The sequence below is a fragment of the Oculina patagonica genome, chromosome 2 (assembly GCF_052425735.1).
Source record: "Oculina patagonica isolate OP01 chromosome 2, crgOcupat, whole genome shotgun sequence".
Taxonomy (NCBI): domain Eukaryota; kingdom Metazoa; phylum Cnidaria; class Anthozoa; order Scleractinia; family Oculinidae; genus Oculina; species Oculina patagonica.
Genome location: NC_135759.1, coordinates 28,080,455 through 28,098,145, shown reverse-complemented (window position 1 = coordinate 28,098,145; position 17,691 = coordinate 28,080,455). Strand labels below are relative to the sequence as shown.

The window sequence follows — 17,691 nt, the reverse complement described above, 5'->3', positions numbered from 1 at the left end:
CCAAACTGACGCGGTACAAAATGTATTCAGCGATTTTAAAGTTATTTGACGTGGAAATCTAGCAGAAGTAGTAAAACACTCCGGTGCTTCCCAGCGGGGGAACCAAGGCAGACAGTTTCGGCCCCTACTCCTCGCGTGGTCAGCTCTTGTAAAGCCTCCTTAGGGAGGGGCCCCTGCTTTCTGCCATGGCGAGCCCCCTTAACATTCAGTCGGACTCAATTCGCGCGAAGGCATTTGTTTAGACTCGAACAGACGTTGTTCTCATTCATTAATGAACATGAACATTGAACAGTTATTTTTATCTTAATTTATTCATTATCACACCTTTATCTTAGTATAAATAACTTTCTTCCGCATATGAATTTTAACTTGAAAATGGTGCCATGATGTCACCGAAACGTCGTTCGTTATTTTCGCGTGTATTTATTATTAACAGGTTTGGAAATGCTTTTATAATGCACTATGCAGATAAGCAACAATAATTAACAATTATTCGCCGAATGCGAAGTGATTATTGTTGAAAGGGCGGGCGAAAAAAGAAATCGGCGAGTGAAGCGACCCGAGAGTGGCCAAGGGGTCTGTTCGCAGGCTACGCTTCACGAAAGTGGACATTTCCTACTGGGATCGACTATTTACCCCGGGGGAGGTGAAGGGTGTATCGTCGGCCACTGTGCTCTTTATCCTTCAAGTGCTTTGACAGTAGGTGGCACTTTTTGGAAGACTTGTTTTCCAGCTGTTAAAAGTCAAACTCTTGTGGCATTCTGGATTCTATTCAAAGAATGTAGATCAACAATTTCATTTAACAATGTCGCTGGAATGAAAACTGAGCGTAGAAACATAGAACTCAACCTATGGGTATTAGGGCATAACTCTTGGGGGACATATCATTTCCAAATTTGAACTGAATCACCCTGCATTTGTTAACGTGTCTAGAAGAATCGCACGCGGAGAAAACTATTTGATGATTATGATGAAGTTTATTTGTATGTTTTTCTTTTAAATTCGTTAACATAAAACACGACACAATGACTCTAAGGTACTTAAAACACGATTTTCAACCAGCAGAATATAAAAAGTTCTACAGTAAGCATTTCTGTTTATAATTAGTACCTGCACGGTATTTTTTAAACTAATTTCTTAGCTGTAAGGCCAATTTTGACAGGAGAACTTTCGCGCTTGGGACGAGTTTACGACAGGTCTACGAAGATATTGGCTCGTATTGATTAAACTTACAATTTACTTTCGATTGTCGTGTAACAAGTCTTAAGCCCTTTTACAATCGTAGCGTCAGACGTTGGTTTATGGTAAAAGTTGCACCTTTTTTGCATGTTGCGAGCAGAGCGCGCTACAGAAGTTGCATGCAAAGTCGGCTCTCAAAAAACAGTCCTGCTATATTATCATTTAATTAATATTTGAGCTAAAAAATTGATCAAGTTGTTGGAAAACCGTTAAAAGCATATTGTTTTCAAATTCTGTCAGCATGAAATCAGTTAAGTTCTACTGCAAATCGAAATATTGCTACCGTTTTCAATGCGACTGCATGTATTTTCATCTATTGCCTTTAAGCAATTGACGAATTGAAAAACTGAATATATGTATCGTAATGTTTCCAACGTTGATAATCATCCATTCTTGAGTACCACACACTGTTCTTTTTCGAAAATCATATGGCTTCCAGTTCTTTCATTACTTTAATTTAGCATCTATAACCTGAGAAAGAAGAAGACTGATCAATATCATGTAAAATATATGACAAACCGCGCTATATCTTGGAAGTGCATGCTCCCTCGCTCTGATCAGTAGCTTTCATTTTCATGGAGCAGGAAGTCAAAGTTTAATTCTTCTTGCCCAAGAAGGCAGCACAGTAGTCATCGATATCAAGCTGTTTTAGTTCATGGCGACACGACGACTAGCTGGTAATTATCTACATCAATGAGAAACTTCAAAACTTTATTATGTGGTCTTGTAATATTACAGAACTGTGCGTTTTCTGTGCGATTTCATATACCAATTGTAGTGGATTTGAACATTGACCAATATCCCTTTTTGTTGACATTATGCAGCTTTTTGTGTCGATTTTAAACACGGACGTATCTCCCGCCTTCCGTTGTTAATAATACTCAATGGACTTCGTTCGCCGTTATGTACAAATCGCCGTTATGTACACAGATCCTGTAACTTTGCAAAAGATGGCTTTTAGTATTTACCTTCTTTCGCTATGCCACGCTCTGTCTCTATGATTTAGAAGTTTTCGTTTTGTTTTGTTTCTTGCTTGGAACTGCAGACTTCTTCAAGGCCGCAAGACCGGGCTGCATGTTGAACTGGAGTACATATAAATAGTAAAAAATAACAAATACGTTTATGAGGCCCTGTTAGGGGGGTTTCAGTTATCCCTTATCCCTTTAATTCGGAGCACAGTTATCCCTTATCCCTAAAAGTATCAACAGTGTTATCCCTAAAAGTATCTATGGTGGAGTTTACACCGTACAGAAAAGTGAAATCTTGCATAAATGTCTCATTAGATGCAAAAATATCTTATTTGTGTTTACCTTAAACTATAATAACTGTGATAAAAATAACTTAACAGGCCTGCACTACTCACGGCTTGCGCAACGATATTAGCCATTCTTTTAATATTTTCTTGAGCAATGGTTGTTGTTCTATTAAATGCAAGTTTTTCATGAGTATTTGCTACAAGTTTGGTACTGCTGGGTGGTATTGCATTACAAAAAGGCAAGAATTTTTATTTGTTTTAAGGTACTTGGTTGTAGGGCCTGCTTTCTGCTTTGAAAATTAACTCCCGGTAAGAGTTCTTTGGACTTGGCTCTCTAGGTAACCTCTCTAAATAAGATGGGACTGCAGGAAGTGCTTGGTTTTTTTCTTACATTTTGTTTTAGGGAAATGGTCGAAACTATTGTACTCAGACAGGACCCACCACTCTGCAAACAGACAGGTGGTCTCTTTATGCACCCTACCTTTTCCACTTTAAGAGATGGTGTCTTGTTTATATAGCCCCCACTTTATCAAGAGTAGAAACTAAGAAAAAGATTCAAACCTCCTTGTGCTATTTCTCCAGCGATACAAGGTTCATGCACACCGAATATGAAAGTCTCAACTTGAATTTTGAGGCCAATAAATTTTGTCCATTTGGCTAATCAGACAGATGGTATCTTGCATAGCCCCCTTACCCCTACACAAGGTGGGTCCTCGTCGAGTACACTTGTTATAACCACTTTCCTTAGAGGAATTTGTTCTAAGCTCTCTTAAGGCCTTCCCTTTGATGAAACCTTCCTTTACTCCTGGTGGGTGACACAAGGAGTAATAAGTTTACTGAAATGTTTCAGTGGGCTTGTAATGGATGCGTATGTCAAACACTGATTCGTATATGAATCTTTTGCCTTTGTAAGCGCTGGTGTCCAGGAAAGTAGTTTCTGTATCGGAAATTTCAGCCGTGAACTTGATTGTCGGATGCTATGATGATTGTTTGCTTGTTCAATGAACTGAGTTAAGACCTCTCTGTTGGTGTCCCAGAGGGAGCAAATGTCATCGATATATCGTTTCAAAGAGAGAGGTTTGATTGCGCTTTGGCTCAAAGAATGTCTGTTTCAACTCAGCCCATAAACATATTGGCAAAAGCGACCGCTATTTAGTGCCCATGGAAGTTCCGTGTGTTTGTAGGTAATTTTTACCAAAAAACTGGAATGAGTTTTAAGCCTGAGAATTGGAATTGGAATTCGGCGGGTTGGTGTTTGACAAAGCCATTCATCATCCTGTTTGTAAATGCATGCTGTAACTTCATGATGGCATGATGGTGAGAATAAAAAGCGCACCTGGGAACAGACACACTACATGTGGTCACTCACCCCAGGCCATCTGGGACAAAAGCGGTGCTCTTGGTGCAAAGTGTTGCTTGAACTGACTCATTACGACCAATAACCGATCAAGGGTGTAAAAAAAAGTAGGAAAAGCGTAAAAAGCACAAGTCGAGTGTGATAAAAACAGAGGCCGGACGTCACAGAGCTCGTTTTCAATTATCCCTAAAACTAATCCTGTTATCCCTTATCTCTAGACTATTTTTCCAGTTATCCCTTATCCCTAAATTTTTTTTCCTGTTATCCCTTATCCCAAAAACCCCTAACAGGGCCTCGTTTATTACAAATATTTGACTCTTCTTCTTGTCCGTTAAATATTATGAAGATATTACACTCAGTGGCGGATCCATACCTTTAGCTAAGGGGGGCTGCTTGGCTATGAATATTGAATTCTGCGAAGAAAATTCCGGCACTTCAAAGAAAATGCGCTATTTCCGAAAAAATAAGTGGGGTGGGGGGGGGGGGGGGGCACTTCAAAGTGGATCCGCCACTGACACTGCTATTTATGATGACGATGGCAGAAATAATCAGGGCCGGTTGAGTCTTTGGTTACGACTTTCCTTAAGTTAAGGATACTTAACAAGTTTCATCTGCACGTTTTGTAAGTAAAGAGCAGATCGGGACAGCGTTGTGCAAAAAAAATCGCGTCAATGAAGGTATAAAACTAAAATAGATAATTGGGTGTGCCTCTTGTGTTATTGTCTTGTGGGGGTAGTTTTGTTTTTCCAGACTTCAGTCACCAATAACAGTCCTTTTTCACAGGACCCCGACGCGGACTATACCAAAGGGCGAGCTATTTATACTCCTGGGCTTAACCTTATCGATGTTTCGAAAAAAAGCGTTATAACAGAGCCAGCCAACCATTGCAATACCGGAAAAGATATTCTAATGCATCTGTGCTTATATGTGCATATGCATATGTGCCGTATGTGCTAATGCATTTGTGCTGTAAGAGTTTATGTTTGCCAGGTTTCATTTATTCTAGGCAAAACTCGTGCGACTTAACTAATCACCACGAGAACTTTGTCGTTTTTGCCAATAAGGTGCCTGAGATTAGCTTCCGCGCTTTGCACTGATCACTTAATTTACCAAAGCTTTTGCTTTCGTTCTTTTTACCTGAATATCAGTGAATAATTACCCTGATGAAATTGTAGATTGCAGATGTGTAATTTTTAGCAGGGCCTACGTAATACGTCACAAAGGAAAAACAGCTAGTGACGTCACAAGGCTGTATTGGTCGCACTAAGATGGCCGCAAAAAAACCCGTCTTTGCAAATCGTTGACGAAAAAAAGGTGACATTTTTTCTAAGTAAGGTGAAAACTTTAAAATTATGCAACACGCACGAAAATTTCGTTTCAGTTCCTTAAACAACAGTTGGTACTCCGGTTACTTCCACCCGCAAACTAAGAAATGATTGTTTAACTTGTTGTAAAGGCGAGAAAATTAGCACAAGGCATTTACACGATTAAATTTGGTTTTTGGTTTACCACTTGATTGTCAAGAGTGCTGTACAAGTTAATAATGTCTGCAGAACTCAGTAAATCTAAGGTAATACCATCTATCTTTTTCTTTACAAGAGCGAGTCTGAATAAGTTTGAATTGACCTTCTTTTGACACTTTTTGTATTTCAATTTTAATTAATGTAAATCTTATGGCAGTTCATACGATTTATCTCGAGAAAGCGTTCGCGCATAATTAAATCGTGCTACGACAGGTCAAAGGTTTGTCTTTTTTTTCTTACCCGCGGTGCTTCCATCATTCCACCTTCCCCAGGGACTTGATAAAACGATGCCATCTCTTTCTGGGGACCCAGTGGAAGCTGTGGCTCCTCAGATCCGGGTCCTTCTTGAGGAAACATCGGCGAAGGCTGTAGTCCACCGAAACCGAAAGTCGATGGATTGAAACCTGCAAGTTGCTCTGTAGGAAACAAAAAATGAACATTTGCTCATTACACGGTGCATAAACTTTTCAAACCACTGCACACTTGTGCTGCTCCCATTCGTTTTACGAAACTTGCATCTTCCTTTTTTTAAGGTTAAATATTCGATAAAGAAATAATAGTATTCAAGATCAACACAACTAGAGGTAGAAATGAAGACAGATCGCGCGATTTATAAGACTGAGTTTTTATACCTTTGATTAGAGTAACCGTCATATTCCTCATGATTAGCAACTATACGTATATGGATAGATGAGTATCCCGTAGCGAAGAAAAGGTTGAAAACGTTAACTGATGCATTGCATGGAAGACTAACCGGGGACATGGGACAACGCTACGCTGTCCTGGTTACCCTGGTTACCCTGTGCAGCGTCACGCACCACCTCTGGATCAGAGAACGTTACTACCAAATGAAATTACTGTTATTAAACCAGTTCCGTGAGAACGAAAAGAGCAGTGTGCAGTGGAAAATTGATCATAGTAGCTGAGGTCATATCAACAACTAAAAACATTCAGTTTGTCCAGCCTACCTCCATTCATTTGAAGTGGTCCCTCACTTTGTTGCATTTCTGGTACCATAGGCATTGGATTCCTTTCAATAGTTTGGGGAAATCCTGCACAATTACAAAGCAAAAGAAGGAAACTTGTGTGTTGGCGCTACGAACTGTGTTGAGAAACTAGTTCATTGATGAATCTCAGTTCCATGGAGTAAACCTCTATGGACGGAGAATTTATACTTTTTTTTCACTGAAAATGATAGTTTGATACACCAAGTAATTAAGAAAGATGTAAATTTCTGTTGTCACAAGCGTGGGATAAAGAAAACATTCTGCGCCGTAGACAGGAATCCAACCCATGTCATCTTCCTCACACTCGTCGTATGCACTAACTAACCGTCCTGCATACTGCTAATATATATCTGTTTATGAGGAAACGTCTCGTATCTGGAATTAGTATATACCACACAAGTGAATAGTGCTTTTCGCGCGCGCTCATTGCTTAACTCGGAGATGATTACCAAGGTACTCTTCACCTCCGTGCAACTTAAGAGAAAAAAACTGCCTTCGCGCGTCGCTTTGTTCACCGAAAGTGATGTTTTAGTCCACTAGTTATTCGACTTGTGTGGTATATACTAAAAAAAATATTCGGCTCAGTGTTGGTAAATGTGGTGGATATTTACCTCGCCGCGCAAATATCCACCACTATTCACTTCCACTTCGGTGAATAATTGTTAAATATCCACTGTTGAAAGTGGAAGCGACGTTCACGATAATAACACATGCTTACGTGCTCCCTATGCACAGTTTTATACAGCATTTGATCACACCTGATAACACGTCAAATCATGACTAAGTAGCACCCAATGAAACGTTTATAGAACCAATCAGAAGTAAGTAATCATCGAAAATATATTTAAAAACTAAGCATGATATACCTGACATACTTTCCCTCATTGGAGCACCAGGGCTTAAAGGACTGCTGGGAGCACCATTGAAAAAATTGGCATTCTGGAATTGAGGGACTTTGACAAAAGGACTATTTTGAGGAACTTTGACAAAAGGACTATTTTGAGGAACTTTGACAAAAGGACTATTTTGGGTCGACTGAAAACCACTGAAAGGTGATGGCATTGGCATTCGGTCCGCCCGTACTGTGCCCATTTTCATAGCTGACAAACGAGTAGGAGCGATTCTGGTGGGAAAAGCAGGTAAGGCGCTTGACTTAAATGGCATCTGTTGCTGTGCGGGGGCTTGAGGAAATGTTGGAATGAACGGTAAACCGGCGCCTAAGAAAGGTGCTGTTGGCATTCCAAAAGAAGGGAATGTCGCCATCGGAAAGGCTTGAGGCATAGCTGCCAGAAACTGCCGTTTTGTGGACTTGTTGTGCTTCTTCGAAGTTTCTTTCTTTGGTGATCGTTTCTTTCGTGACGCCATCCCTGTTGGAAGAAAAGAAATGAAATGTAAGTATCAAACATCTTATCCATCCCCCAATTAGTCAGTAAGTCAGTCAGACAGACACGAAGGAAGGGTGAAAATTAAAAATGTTCTATTAAGCTTTGAAGTGGAAGTGAGTATAAGAGAAGCTAGAGTTCTCAATCACCACCTTTTTAACCCTATTCAGACCGGGGCTTCTTTGGAGCCCCCCCCCCCCAGGAGTTTAACTTCCAGAATATTTAAGCAATCACAATGAAACTTATAGGATGTATTCTATGGCCGAAACTCTTTCTTTTGGTATACGTCACGTGGGATGGTGACGTCACATCACGTGAAATTACATCATGATGTCAAAAAAGCCGCCATCTTCGATTTTCTCCAAAATGCTGAAAATGATTTTCTCCAAAATGCCAGAAAACCACCCAAAATCACTGCAAAGTACACAAAATAAATAAAAATGTGCTTTAAACCCGTAAAAACACTGAAAAATGTAATAATAATTCCATTTAAGTTGATTTTTATTAACAGAAACACGCAAAGTTACAAATTTGGGAAAACATGCCTGTCAAAATACCGTTGCCGTGGTATTGTCAAGTTCCTGACACATAATCCAACCCTGCCAATTGTTGCCGTTTTTACTCAAGTTGGCGCGCTTGGTCTCTTGGCAGTCAGCCGGCCTCCCCCCCCCCCCCCCCCCCCTCTCTATGGGTAACTTTCCCTTGCTTGTTTGCCGCGCGTAGTCCCCTTTTTCCTTACCGATACTATTGTGCATGTTCAGAAGGAAATTCATAATTGAGTTTTACATACCTGAAATCACGATATAGCGTTACGTCCTTTATCCTAGTTAGTAATATAGTCAATAACCCAGCCAATAGTTATCCAGCACGGTCGGTCAGTTAATCGTCATTAAAATCTAATTCACGTGAACTCACCTACTATTCCCATTCCAGGTTGTGCAGACATCGGGAGACTTATACCAGTCATACTTGATAACTGACGTGAAAAAGCCATTTGGGATGGTGTCAATGCAGGGCGCATCTGAGAGGCCCTAATTGCTGAAAGCCCCCAAGGGGATGGTCCCATAACTGCTGATTGAGTAGCGGGAAATCCGGAACGACTCATTGGGTTCATATCGAATCGCTGTGGTTGCTGTGGTTGCTGCAGGTTTGAAAACATGCTGAAAAGAGATAAAGAGATGCATTACCTACTGTGAACGTCTTTGTTAACACACAGACGTATTTTGAGTAAAATTAAGGCTGGGGAACTGCGAAATCATAGAAAGATATATATATGTATATATAATAAGGAGAAAAATGCAAATATAATTTATTTACCCACGTAACACCGAAGAGCTTAGAGCTCGTTGAGACGTGTACGTGCATCGAAGAAGTAAGCGAGATTGTTGTTTGGACTTTGGAGTGGTTTCTTGATTTCTACTGCCTTGGAACTACTTAGTTATACAACTTATGATCTATCATAACAAGATAAATATGCAGGAAAAACTTAATGGGGGTGGGGGAGTATGGTTTTGGGATTCTAACGTCATTATTGTATAAGGCATATCCTTGAGTGACATGTAGCAGGGCATTGTTCCCGACAAGGGACCTTTCTCGCGTTGTGGGACGTTCTTTCCACTGAGCTACAGGGTAACTCATGGCTAGTTAAGCCATTAATTTGTTAAAAGGTTATACTTTTGTCATCGTAACTCAACAGCTTTAATTCTTAGTCGATTACTTTTCAATAGATGGCCAGTTGAGTTCCACAAACGGCCACGTTTTGAAGTCCCTAAACTTTTTAAAATAAATTCACCCCGTGGATATACTACCACTCAAAAGTCCTGATGAAATATAAGATGGAAAAAAAAGAAAAGAAATGAAAACTGAAAAATGTATTTCAATCAAAAACTGTCGTCTGTGCCCATTGTACTTCGAACAGAATTAGAAAGGAGTCAGTCAAATTAAGTCTGTAATGACATAATTTAAAACGGACAGGTGCCAGTGTCATAATTGGACCAAGCCCCTAAAAATCGGGACACAAAAGGCGACCAGTCGCTGCAATTTGTCGTGGGGACAGGTTGCTGCAATATGTTTCCTCGTGTGACATGTTACTTTTTTACGACAGTTTTTGTCGCTGAGAAAGAATTTTGTCGCTGCGATCAGTCGCACTAATTCAAACTAGTTATTTGACTTGAAAAACTAGTTCACATTCCAACTCTTCCAAATTCTCTGCGTATACTGAGCAAGCGAGCGCCCCTTGTCGCAGCTCAGCGACTTATTTTGAGAAACTACACACGGAGCGACTTGTCGCAGAGCCTGTCGCCTAGTGCTTCCCGACCTTGATACCTTCAAATTTTGCACTCATTGCTTTTATTAGCGGCGTTTCTCTGTACCAGCTACCCTCATGCGAACGACACTTCTAAATACCAAAAGGCTTCAATCCCGGACGAAACCAGTTGAGAAAAACGCATTTCACATATTTTTGTGAATGTCTTGACTTGCAAGCTTGTTGAAAACATGTTATCCCACTCCCCTCCAATTCAATGTTGTTTTATGGGTTTTGCAATTCACCAGGCTTTGTTTCCATAAAAATGACAACATTGACAACATTGAATAGGGGAGGCTCGAAAGGGGATTGACAAAAATGAGCTGTAGTACCAAAATTGGTGAAAATTAGCAAAGTGTCTCAACCGTTTTGGCCGGGATTGTAGCTAATTCTTGTTTCATATTTTTTCAAGGAAAGCCGGAACTAGAACCGTGCAAATTTTATCATTTGTGGGTAACTCTGACAATTGCATTATGAAAGGTCATCAGTAGGTCAAACAAGAACAAACGAACATTTGGCGACAATTGTGATGAGAAATTTGAACAGCAACTTACCTTCCTCCCAGGAGGCCTGCAGTGTTGGGGACTGGGTATCTACAACGAAAGGGTAGGGGTGAGGAACATAAGCAATTTGCCAATATACTGTTGAGTCAAATGGAGGTGAACTGTGTAATTTGACATTGGATCCGTTGTTTCCGTGGAAACATGACATTCAGTATCGCTCTCTTTCAGTATCGCTCTCTGAGAGAAAACTAAAGTTGAATTGCAGTGGAAACTAATTTCAAAATAGCATGTCCTTTAAACCTTTGCTTCCAATGAATTGCATAAGTAATATGGAAAGGGTTTTCACCGAGTAACTGTCATACTGGGTAAAAAAAAAAGATCGTGTTACAAGCATGTGCACAATTGACAGTACTCTATGATTTTTCAAGGCGATATATTATTCATGATTTTTCTTCCGCATTTGCCTTTTCTTCGGTCGCATTCAGAAACTTCGTCTCTTTCAAGCTGAATGATGGTGTTCGTTTATTGTGGGACTATATTGTCATATTCAAGTGCACCAACATTTGACTCAATTGAGCATGCGTATTTACAGCGAGAATTGGAATGACGCATGCGCACTGGTTTTGGGTGTCCTTGTGGAAATGCCGGACGAGACCTTGTAACAAATGGTTTATGGCCCCAGGGACATTCTGATCTGGGAATTTTTTTGTTCTCCTTGCACTTGGAACTGGGAAACATTGTAAATGTTTTCGATTGAGAGCGGCATGAGGCATTCCCTTTCTCGCAATTTTAAAACTATTTTATAAGAAGATATTGTGTATATTGAATAATCTAACACGTTGATATGAAATGCATGTAATATTAATGAGTTGAATTTTCATCATGCTTGCCAAAACTTTCCAAACTAACACATGCCTTTTTATCGAAAACGTTTACGTACTGCTTATGAGCGTTGCACAAGACAGTTTGAGAGAAATATCAGTCTTGAAGGCATTTTAATGGCATTTAATTATCTATAAAATTACATCAACGTGATTGAAAGAAACATGTTTTAACGCCTCATAAAAGATTGTATGCTCTTGTTTTTACTTTACTTTTTAAGTCAAGTATTATAAGTATTTTTCAACTGCTCATTTGCAATTTTGTCAAAAAAGACAAGCAACGGTGTTGTGTTTGTTTTAACGAAGTTAATAATTACTTTAACATCATGTTTAGTTATATAGACCTAAGAGCAGGTGCAAATCCCATTTGTCGGTTCATGGCTGGAGACATAAACGAAGGTATCTGCCTTTTCGTCACTTTCTTCTTATGGGAAGATTGCCTGTGTTTATTCTTGAATTTCAACTTCTCTGAAAACTGTCCCACCAGTTCTTTTAGTTTGCCTCCTTTCTGAAATAAAAGGTAGTGAGAAAAAAGTGAGACGATAAGGAAAGTAAATATTAAAACAGTGCGTGCGCTCCAAGGACCGTGTTAAGTTAATCTGATTGCAAGTTTGCCAACAGCCAAAATCTTCAGTTACTGGGAGATGCAAAAAAGTAATTTAACTCTCCGTAACGCTTTGGTCTCGATGTTATTTAATATGAACGGGATGTAAGATATGTAAAACCGATAAAGAGATAAAATTTCTAACACTTTTTGGGCACATCGCAGCAGCTATTTGAGTCGATCATGAAACAAGACAAGATTAAATACCTCGATCATAGTACTTTGCAATAAACAAATTATTAAAGCACATTGCATGCAAAACGACATCCTACCTGTTTTTCAAAGTGGTGAGCAACATGTTCCCGTGTCGTGTGAACATCGACATTGACATTTGGTGCTCCCACGTGAATGGAGTGGGTGGGATGATCATGGTATGCTGCTAATGCTTGTGGAGCAAACCCAGCGTGTGCCAGTGGGTAAGCTGAAGGGTACTGCATCAGGTGTTGTGCCTAAAGGGGTGTTAAAAAACAAGGAAACGTAAAATTCACTGGTTATTAACTCTGTCGTCTACAGGTTTTGGTCAGCCAAACAAACAAACGAACAAACAAACAAACAGACAGACAGACAGACAGAGTGAGGATACTTTATTTACAACAGACAGACACACAGAGACAGAGACAACAGACAGACAGACAACAGAAGACAGACAGACAGACAGACAGACAAACAAGAGCTCAAATTCACAGTGGAATCCTTCAAGGCAAAGGGTACTAAAAAAAACATACACAAACACAACACAGCAATACCAACAATAGCTGCAAATACTTGCCACTTGAGAAGTATTATAAAGTAACTAGCAAGACAGAACATTTAAAAGTAATTAATATGAAAAGGTTAAGGCAAATTCTGCATATGAGCCTAGTGGCCCATCAGGGCGGCGCTTATCCCGGTTTCAGCAGCATGAAGCGACTAGGAGTATTTTTACTCTCCCCTAGATGGGATGCTAGTCCATGGGAGGGTTAACCCCAGCAGTAAATTCGCCGGTACCCATTTATACACCTAAGTGAAGAAGGGCACTATGGTTGTAAAGTATCTTGTTCAAGAACACAACGCAGTGCCCGGCCAGGCCGGGGCTCGAACCCAGAAAGCTCGATCCGGAGTCCAGCGCACTAACCAATAGGCCAACGAGCCTCCCAATAAGTTTCCTGGAACAGCCCCACTTAAACAGTCTAGGAAATACGTAGATGCATTGCTCTCTTGAAATCCGACCTCAGGTGCTTAACACGACCATCCCTCCCCCTGAATGCCCACAATTTAATTAACAGCAACAGATAAGAAAGATTACGTCAAATCCAATAGCAGTACGTGTATGATATTTTCACCTTCGGGTGTCCTATAGTTTATACTGGATGAAATAATCAGTCTTACATTGTATTGCTATGACTCGAACTAGAAGGGTCAATCAATAAACAGACAAGTCCATAATCTGTGTACGTAATCAAGTTCCTTGTACAAAGAAACAACCCTTAGTGGAAGATCGACTGCGAACTAGGTTATGAGACTATGGTGCTTAAGGGGAATTAAGTCACAATGTATGCCTTACATAATTTATGGGCGCGAAGTGGTAATATGGGTTGATTCCGTGCGCCATTGCATACCCAGGGTAAAGGTAATGATATGGATATGCGACAGCCTGTTTCTTGATTAGATCTCCCTCCGTCTGGCCGGGAATATCAGCTCTGCGCGAGGCAGACTCCGTGGTTTGTTCTTCTGCTCCCGTAGCGTACATGTTTGGATTTCCTTACAAAAGAAGGTGAAAGAGTGTTAATAACAAATATCTAGATCACGCCCTCATGGAAGAAAGCGCCTTTCGCAATCAGCTCACCTGTTTCACCAAACGATTCAACCTGTGCTTCGCCTTCATTCGAAGGACTCATATTGAAGCTGGACATTAAATCACCAGCAGATTGTTGTTGGCCTTCTTGTTGTTCCTCCATGTTTCCTTGTGAGGGCGCTCTGAAGCCATTTCCTTCCTCTGGGGTCATTCCTGTCATAGCAGCAATAGTTGCAGGAGCCAAGGCTTGTTCAGGTGACGAATTTTGCTCATTAGATTCCATTTCTTGGTTTTCTTGGTCACTGAAACTCTGGGATTCTTGACCTTCAGGGTTCGTCAGACCCATAGGCGTGTGCAGTTTTTCAATCCCAGGAAACCCCATGGCCAGATTCTGCATCTCTGATTGCAACAAGTCGGCACCCTCAAGGTGAGGACGTGTTCTCGGGTCCTCTGATTTGCCCTCGTTGCTTTCGCCCTCTCCCGGACTTTCAATTTCTTGTCTAGACTTTCCTTTCTCCTCTTTCAGTTCTTGCTTTTTGGGGGCTTTGGAACGTGTCCAGCATGGGCAACAACCGCAGTGGTGGAAATGGCATGGTAAGGGCCAGGTCCACCCACCGATATAGCCACAACCAGGATAATTACATCCACCCCATCCACAGCAACCAGGATTATAGTTTATCACTTGTCTACTCTGGGTGCTTTCTTCTTCATGTTCGGGGACGTCTGACCTATGGTACGGACCAAATGCCCCGTGCGGAGGTCCATAAGGACCGTAAAAACCTGCACCATAAAGGCCGTAAGTGTGAGCGCCTAACAAAGGAAAGACACCGTGGTACCCGTGACCGGGGTATATGGCTCCTCCCCAGCCCATTCGACCAGGATGAAAATTGTGAACAAAGTGCCGGCTGGTGGCTCCTTCTTCTTTGTTTTTTTGTGTTTTCTTAGATTTGCCTGTGGGGATTTTTGATTTAAAAAAGCCATGTCCTCCATGAAAACCGTTGATTCCATTGAACCCGTATCCAAAAGGACCTGCTGCGTACGGACTTAACCCATAAAATGGCAAGAAATCCCCGTACAGTGCTTCTGGATAAGGAATGTATTGGCTGTGGCCAAAGAAAGGATAGTCATAGTCTGCAAATGGCGCGTAGTCATACCATGGGTTGCCAACACCTCCGAATGGTTGGTTTATAAATCCTCGTTTTGGGCCTTCTTCCTCTCCGTCTTCGGTACCAGGAACATTGGAGCGGAAACCGTGGCCGTGTCCATATCCATATCCAAATCCATGCCCGTAACCATAACCTAATCCGAGTCCGTGCCCGTAACCGTATCCACCCCATCCGTGGCCCCCGAAATCACCTAAAGGTCCCCATCCAGGATAACCACCGTTTCCTAAGCCCCAACCTCCCCATCCACCCATGTAACCAGGCCACCAACGCTTCTGGGCCTTATCTTTCTTGCTTAGTTTTCCAGGAATTTCAGCTCTCAAAAAAGGATGAAAGCTATTACCAACACCTATGCCCCATCCGTGACCAAAGCCACCAAAATCGTAACCATGTCCCCAGTCGCCTAAAGGACCCCATCCGGGATATCCTCCATTTCCTAATCCCCAACCACCCCATCCCCCCATATATCCAGGCCACCATCTCTTGCTCGCCTCAGAGCCCTTCACTGAAGACCTGGTTTGTCCTTTTGTTGACTTTGCAGGAACTTTGGAACGGTATGCTGCGTAACCCCAGGGAACAGGTGAGGGAGTGAATGGCACGGCAGCAAACCCTAAGGAGGGGTAGGCGAATCCATAAGTCGGGAAGGCAAACGTGGGAAGCATATGACGCTTCAAAGCTGCTTTGTGCGCAGATTTTTTAGAGTTCTTTTTGGAAATGTGAGATTTGTGCCATCCTCCAAGTGATGGATAACCGGTCCACCCTCCGTGACGCGATGGGTGGCCGCCCCAGTGAAAACCCGGCCACTGTGATATAGTGCCCCATGGATGCCCGTGGTGGTAGGGACCAAGATGGAGGGCATCTATGACTTGCTTTTTGTTTCCCTTATATTCTTTGTGGCCTGAAAATAAGAAGAGTGCTACTTTTAATATTATCTTCAAACACTGGCAGTGTTTATTTGATATACACATAGGGGCATAATTAATTAATTGAGAAAAGCAGTTTAAAATAGGAGAATTAAGGTCTTACGGTGGTTTCTGATAAGACGTTGGAAACGTCATCTCATCGACTGTTTAAATAAAAACTAGTTTTGACACTTAATTTTGAAAGGTGGAAATATGCTCTATAAATATGTTTATGTTGTCAGTATTTTTAGTTTATTTTCCTTCGCTTAGGTTTGCGAAGTTTGCGACTGATGTAATTTAGACGAACAAAAACATCCAACGAAAAATCATTGAACCAGTTTAAGCTAACCTGACTTCTTGAAAACAGCCACCCTCTCCTTTGAACCTGATCGCTAATTGTAAGACACCTATTGCAGGTGGCTATTGTGTTCAATGCAGTTCGCAGATTGTCTTTTTTCTTGTCCTTAGTTATATCAAAATATAATAGTGCGTTTTAGACCGAGTTTTGGTTTTGCTAACATTTATCTAAACGTAAAAAAATATCGATCGATCGTTAGTTAATCTCATCTATTTTGCACGAAAACTACTGAATTATGTGGGTTTGCTTCTAAAAACACACAACCGTATTTTTTACTCCTCTTTTTATTACCGCCATGACAAATTTCATTTCAAATTTTTATCAGTGTCTTAGTAGATCATTTATGTTTGCTATGAAAAAGAACAAGCAATTCCTTTAGCTTTGTCGGAGAGATGCATCTAAAATCAGACTAGAGAAACCTCACAAATAATTCCAGAATGTAATTAAAGCAATGGCCTTAGTGTATTTTGTTGACCGAAAACAATGAAAGATGGTTCAATTTTGACAAAATATATATCATAATGGGAAATTTAACCTACAACTAGTTTTATATATAATAGCAATATCAGCCATCAATTTCTTGACCTATATCGTTTCTTAATTAAAGACATTACTTGCAGGTGAGACTCATAAGGCGACAAACAAACCGTGAACGATGTAGTATTTTTTCAATTTATCCGAATTAGTGTCGAATGAATTCCATACCTTTGTCTTGCCCGCCACTGCCAGTCTTTGATCTTTTCAACAGATCGCTTTCTTCAAATTTGTTTTGATCTTCCGCTGCAGTTACATCGTCGAGATTGTATGGTCTACCTTTTGATCCGTATATGTAAACGCAAAGGAATCCGAGAAATATCAATATCTTTGATGATACCTTCGCCATTGTAGCTGAAGACTTCTTCTAGAGGCTTCCAATTTGAAATTGAAGGCCTCGATGAAGAAGCTACTTCAAAACCCTTCGGTTTTTAGGATTTTGTTGGTAAGCGTAGAATAACCAACTTAACGTGGCATTAGGCCTCACTTGTTCAATAAAAAATTAGCGCCTCTGCTATTGGTCAATTTGTGCCTGTGCAGGTTCATAAGGCAGCCTGTCTTGTTTACTAAAAGAATTTCTGATTTATTGGCAATAAATTATTGATTTGTTATGGCTTCTGTTAAAAACTTCCTCTTAAAAACACTTTAATGTAAGGGAAAGATGTTTTATAGGTTTTGTTTGTGCATTTTCAATACGAAAAGAAAAAATATTGGTAAAAAGAGATTTCAAATTCACCCAACCGTTTCTACCACCATGTTGACAATTTGTCAGTAACCAGCAATTCTTGTTAGGTCTTTCATTCGCGCAACCTTGAAATAAATGATTCACACAACGCAGCCATATAGACAAAAAGGTTAATTTAATAAAAGAGGAAATAAAGTAGCAAATGAAACTGAAAACTAA

General features: G+C 40.7%; 1 protein-coding gene across 1 annotated transcript; it reads right to left on the bottom strand.

The window, feature by feature from the left end:
• Positions 1-957: 957 nt before the first annotated feature.
• On the bottom strand, positions 958-17,274 carry LOC144643893 (uncharacterized). Its single transcript, XM_078503282.1, has 12 exons — positions 16,959-17,274; positions 13,882-15,891; positions 13,600-13,796; positions 12,329-12,505; positions 11,797-11,960; positions 10,623-10,661; positions 8,679-8,923; positions 7,248-7,748; positions 6,343-6,426; positions 5,615-5,790; positions 2,208-2,321; positions 958-1,710 (listed from the first exon to the last, which is right to left on the bottom strand). The coding sequence occupies exons 1-11, from the start codon at positions 17,134-17,136 to the stop codon at positions 2,235-2,237; spliced, it is 3,858 nt and encodes a 1,285-aa protein (XP_078359408.1). The 5' UTR covers positions 17,137-17,274; the 3' UTR covers positions 958-1,710; positions 2,208-2,234.
• Between the last annotated feature and the right edge of the window lie 417 nt (positions 17,275-17,691).

Excerpts from the sequence above, each read along its gene's own strand:
- LOC144643893 (XM_078503282.1), bottom strand. The coding sequence starts at position 17,136 with ATGGCGAAGGTATCATCAAAGATATTGATATTTCTCGGATTCCTTTGC. Across the intron at positions 11,961-12,328 it reads CTCACCACTTTGAAAAACAG|AAAGGAGGCAAACTAAAAGA; the intron begins GTAGGATGTCGT and ends CTTTTATTTCAG. Across the intron at positions 2,322-5,614 it reads GAATGATGGAAGCACCGCGG|TTCAACATGCAGCCCGGTCT; the intron begins GTAAGAAAAAAA and ends TATGTACTCCAG.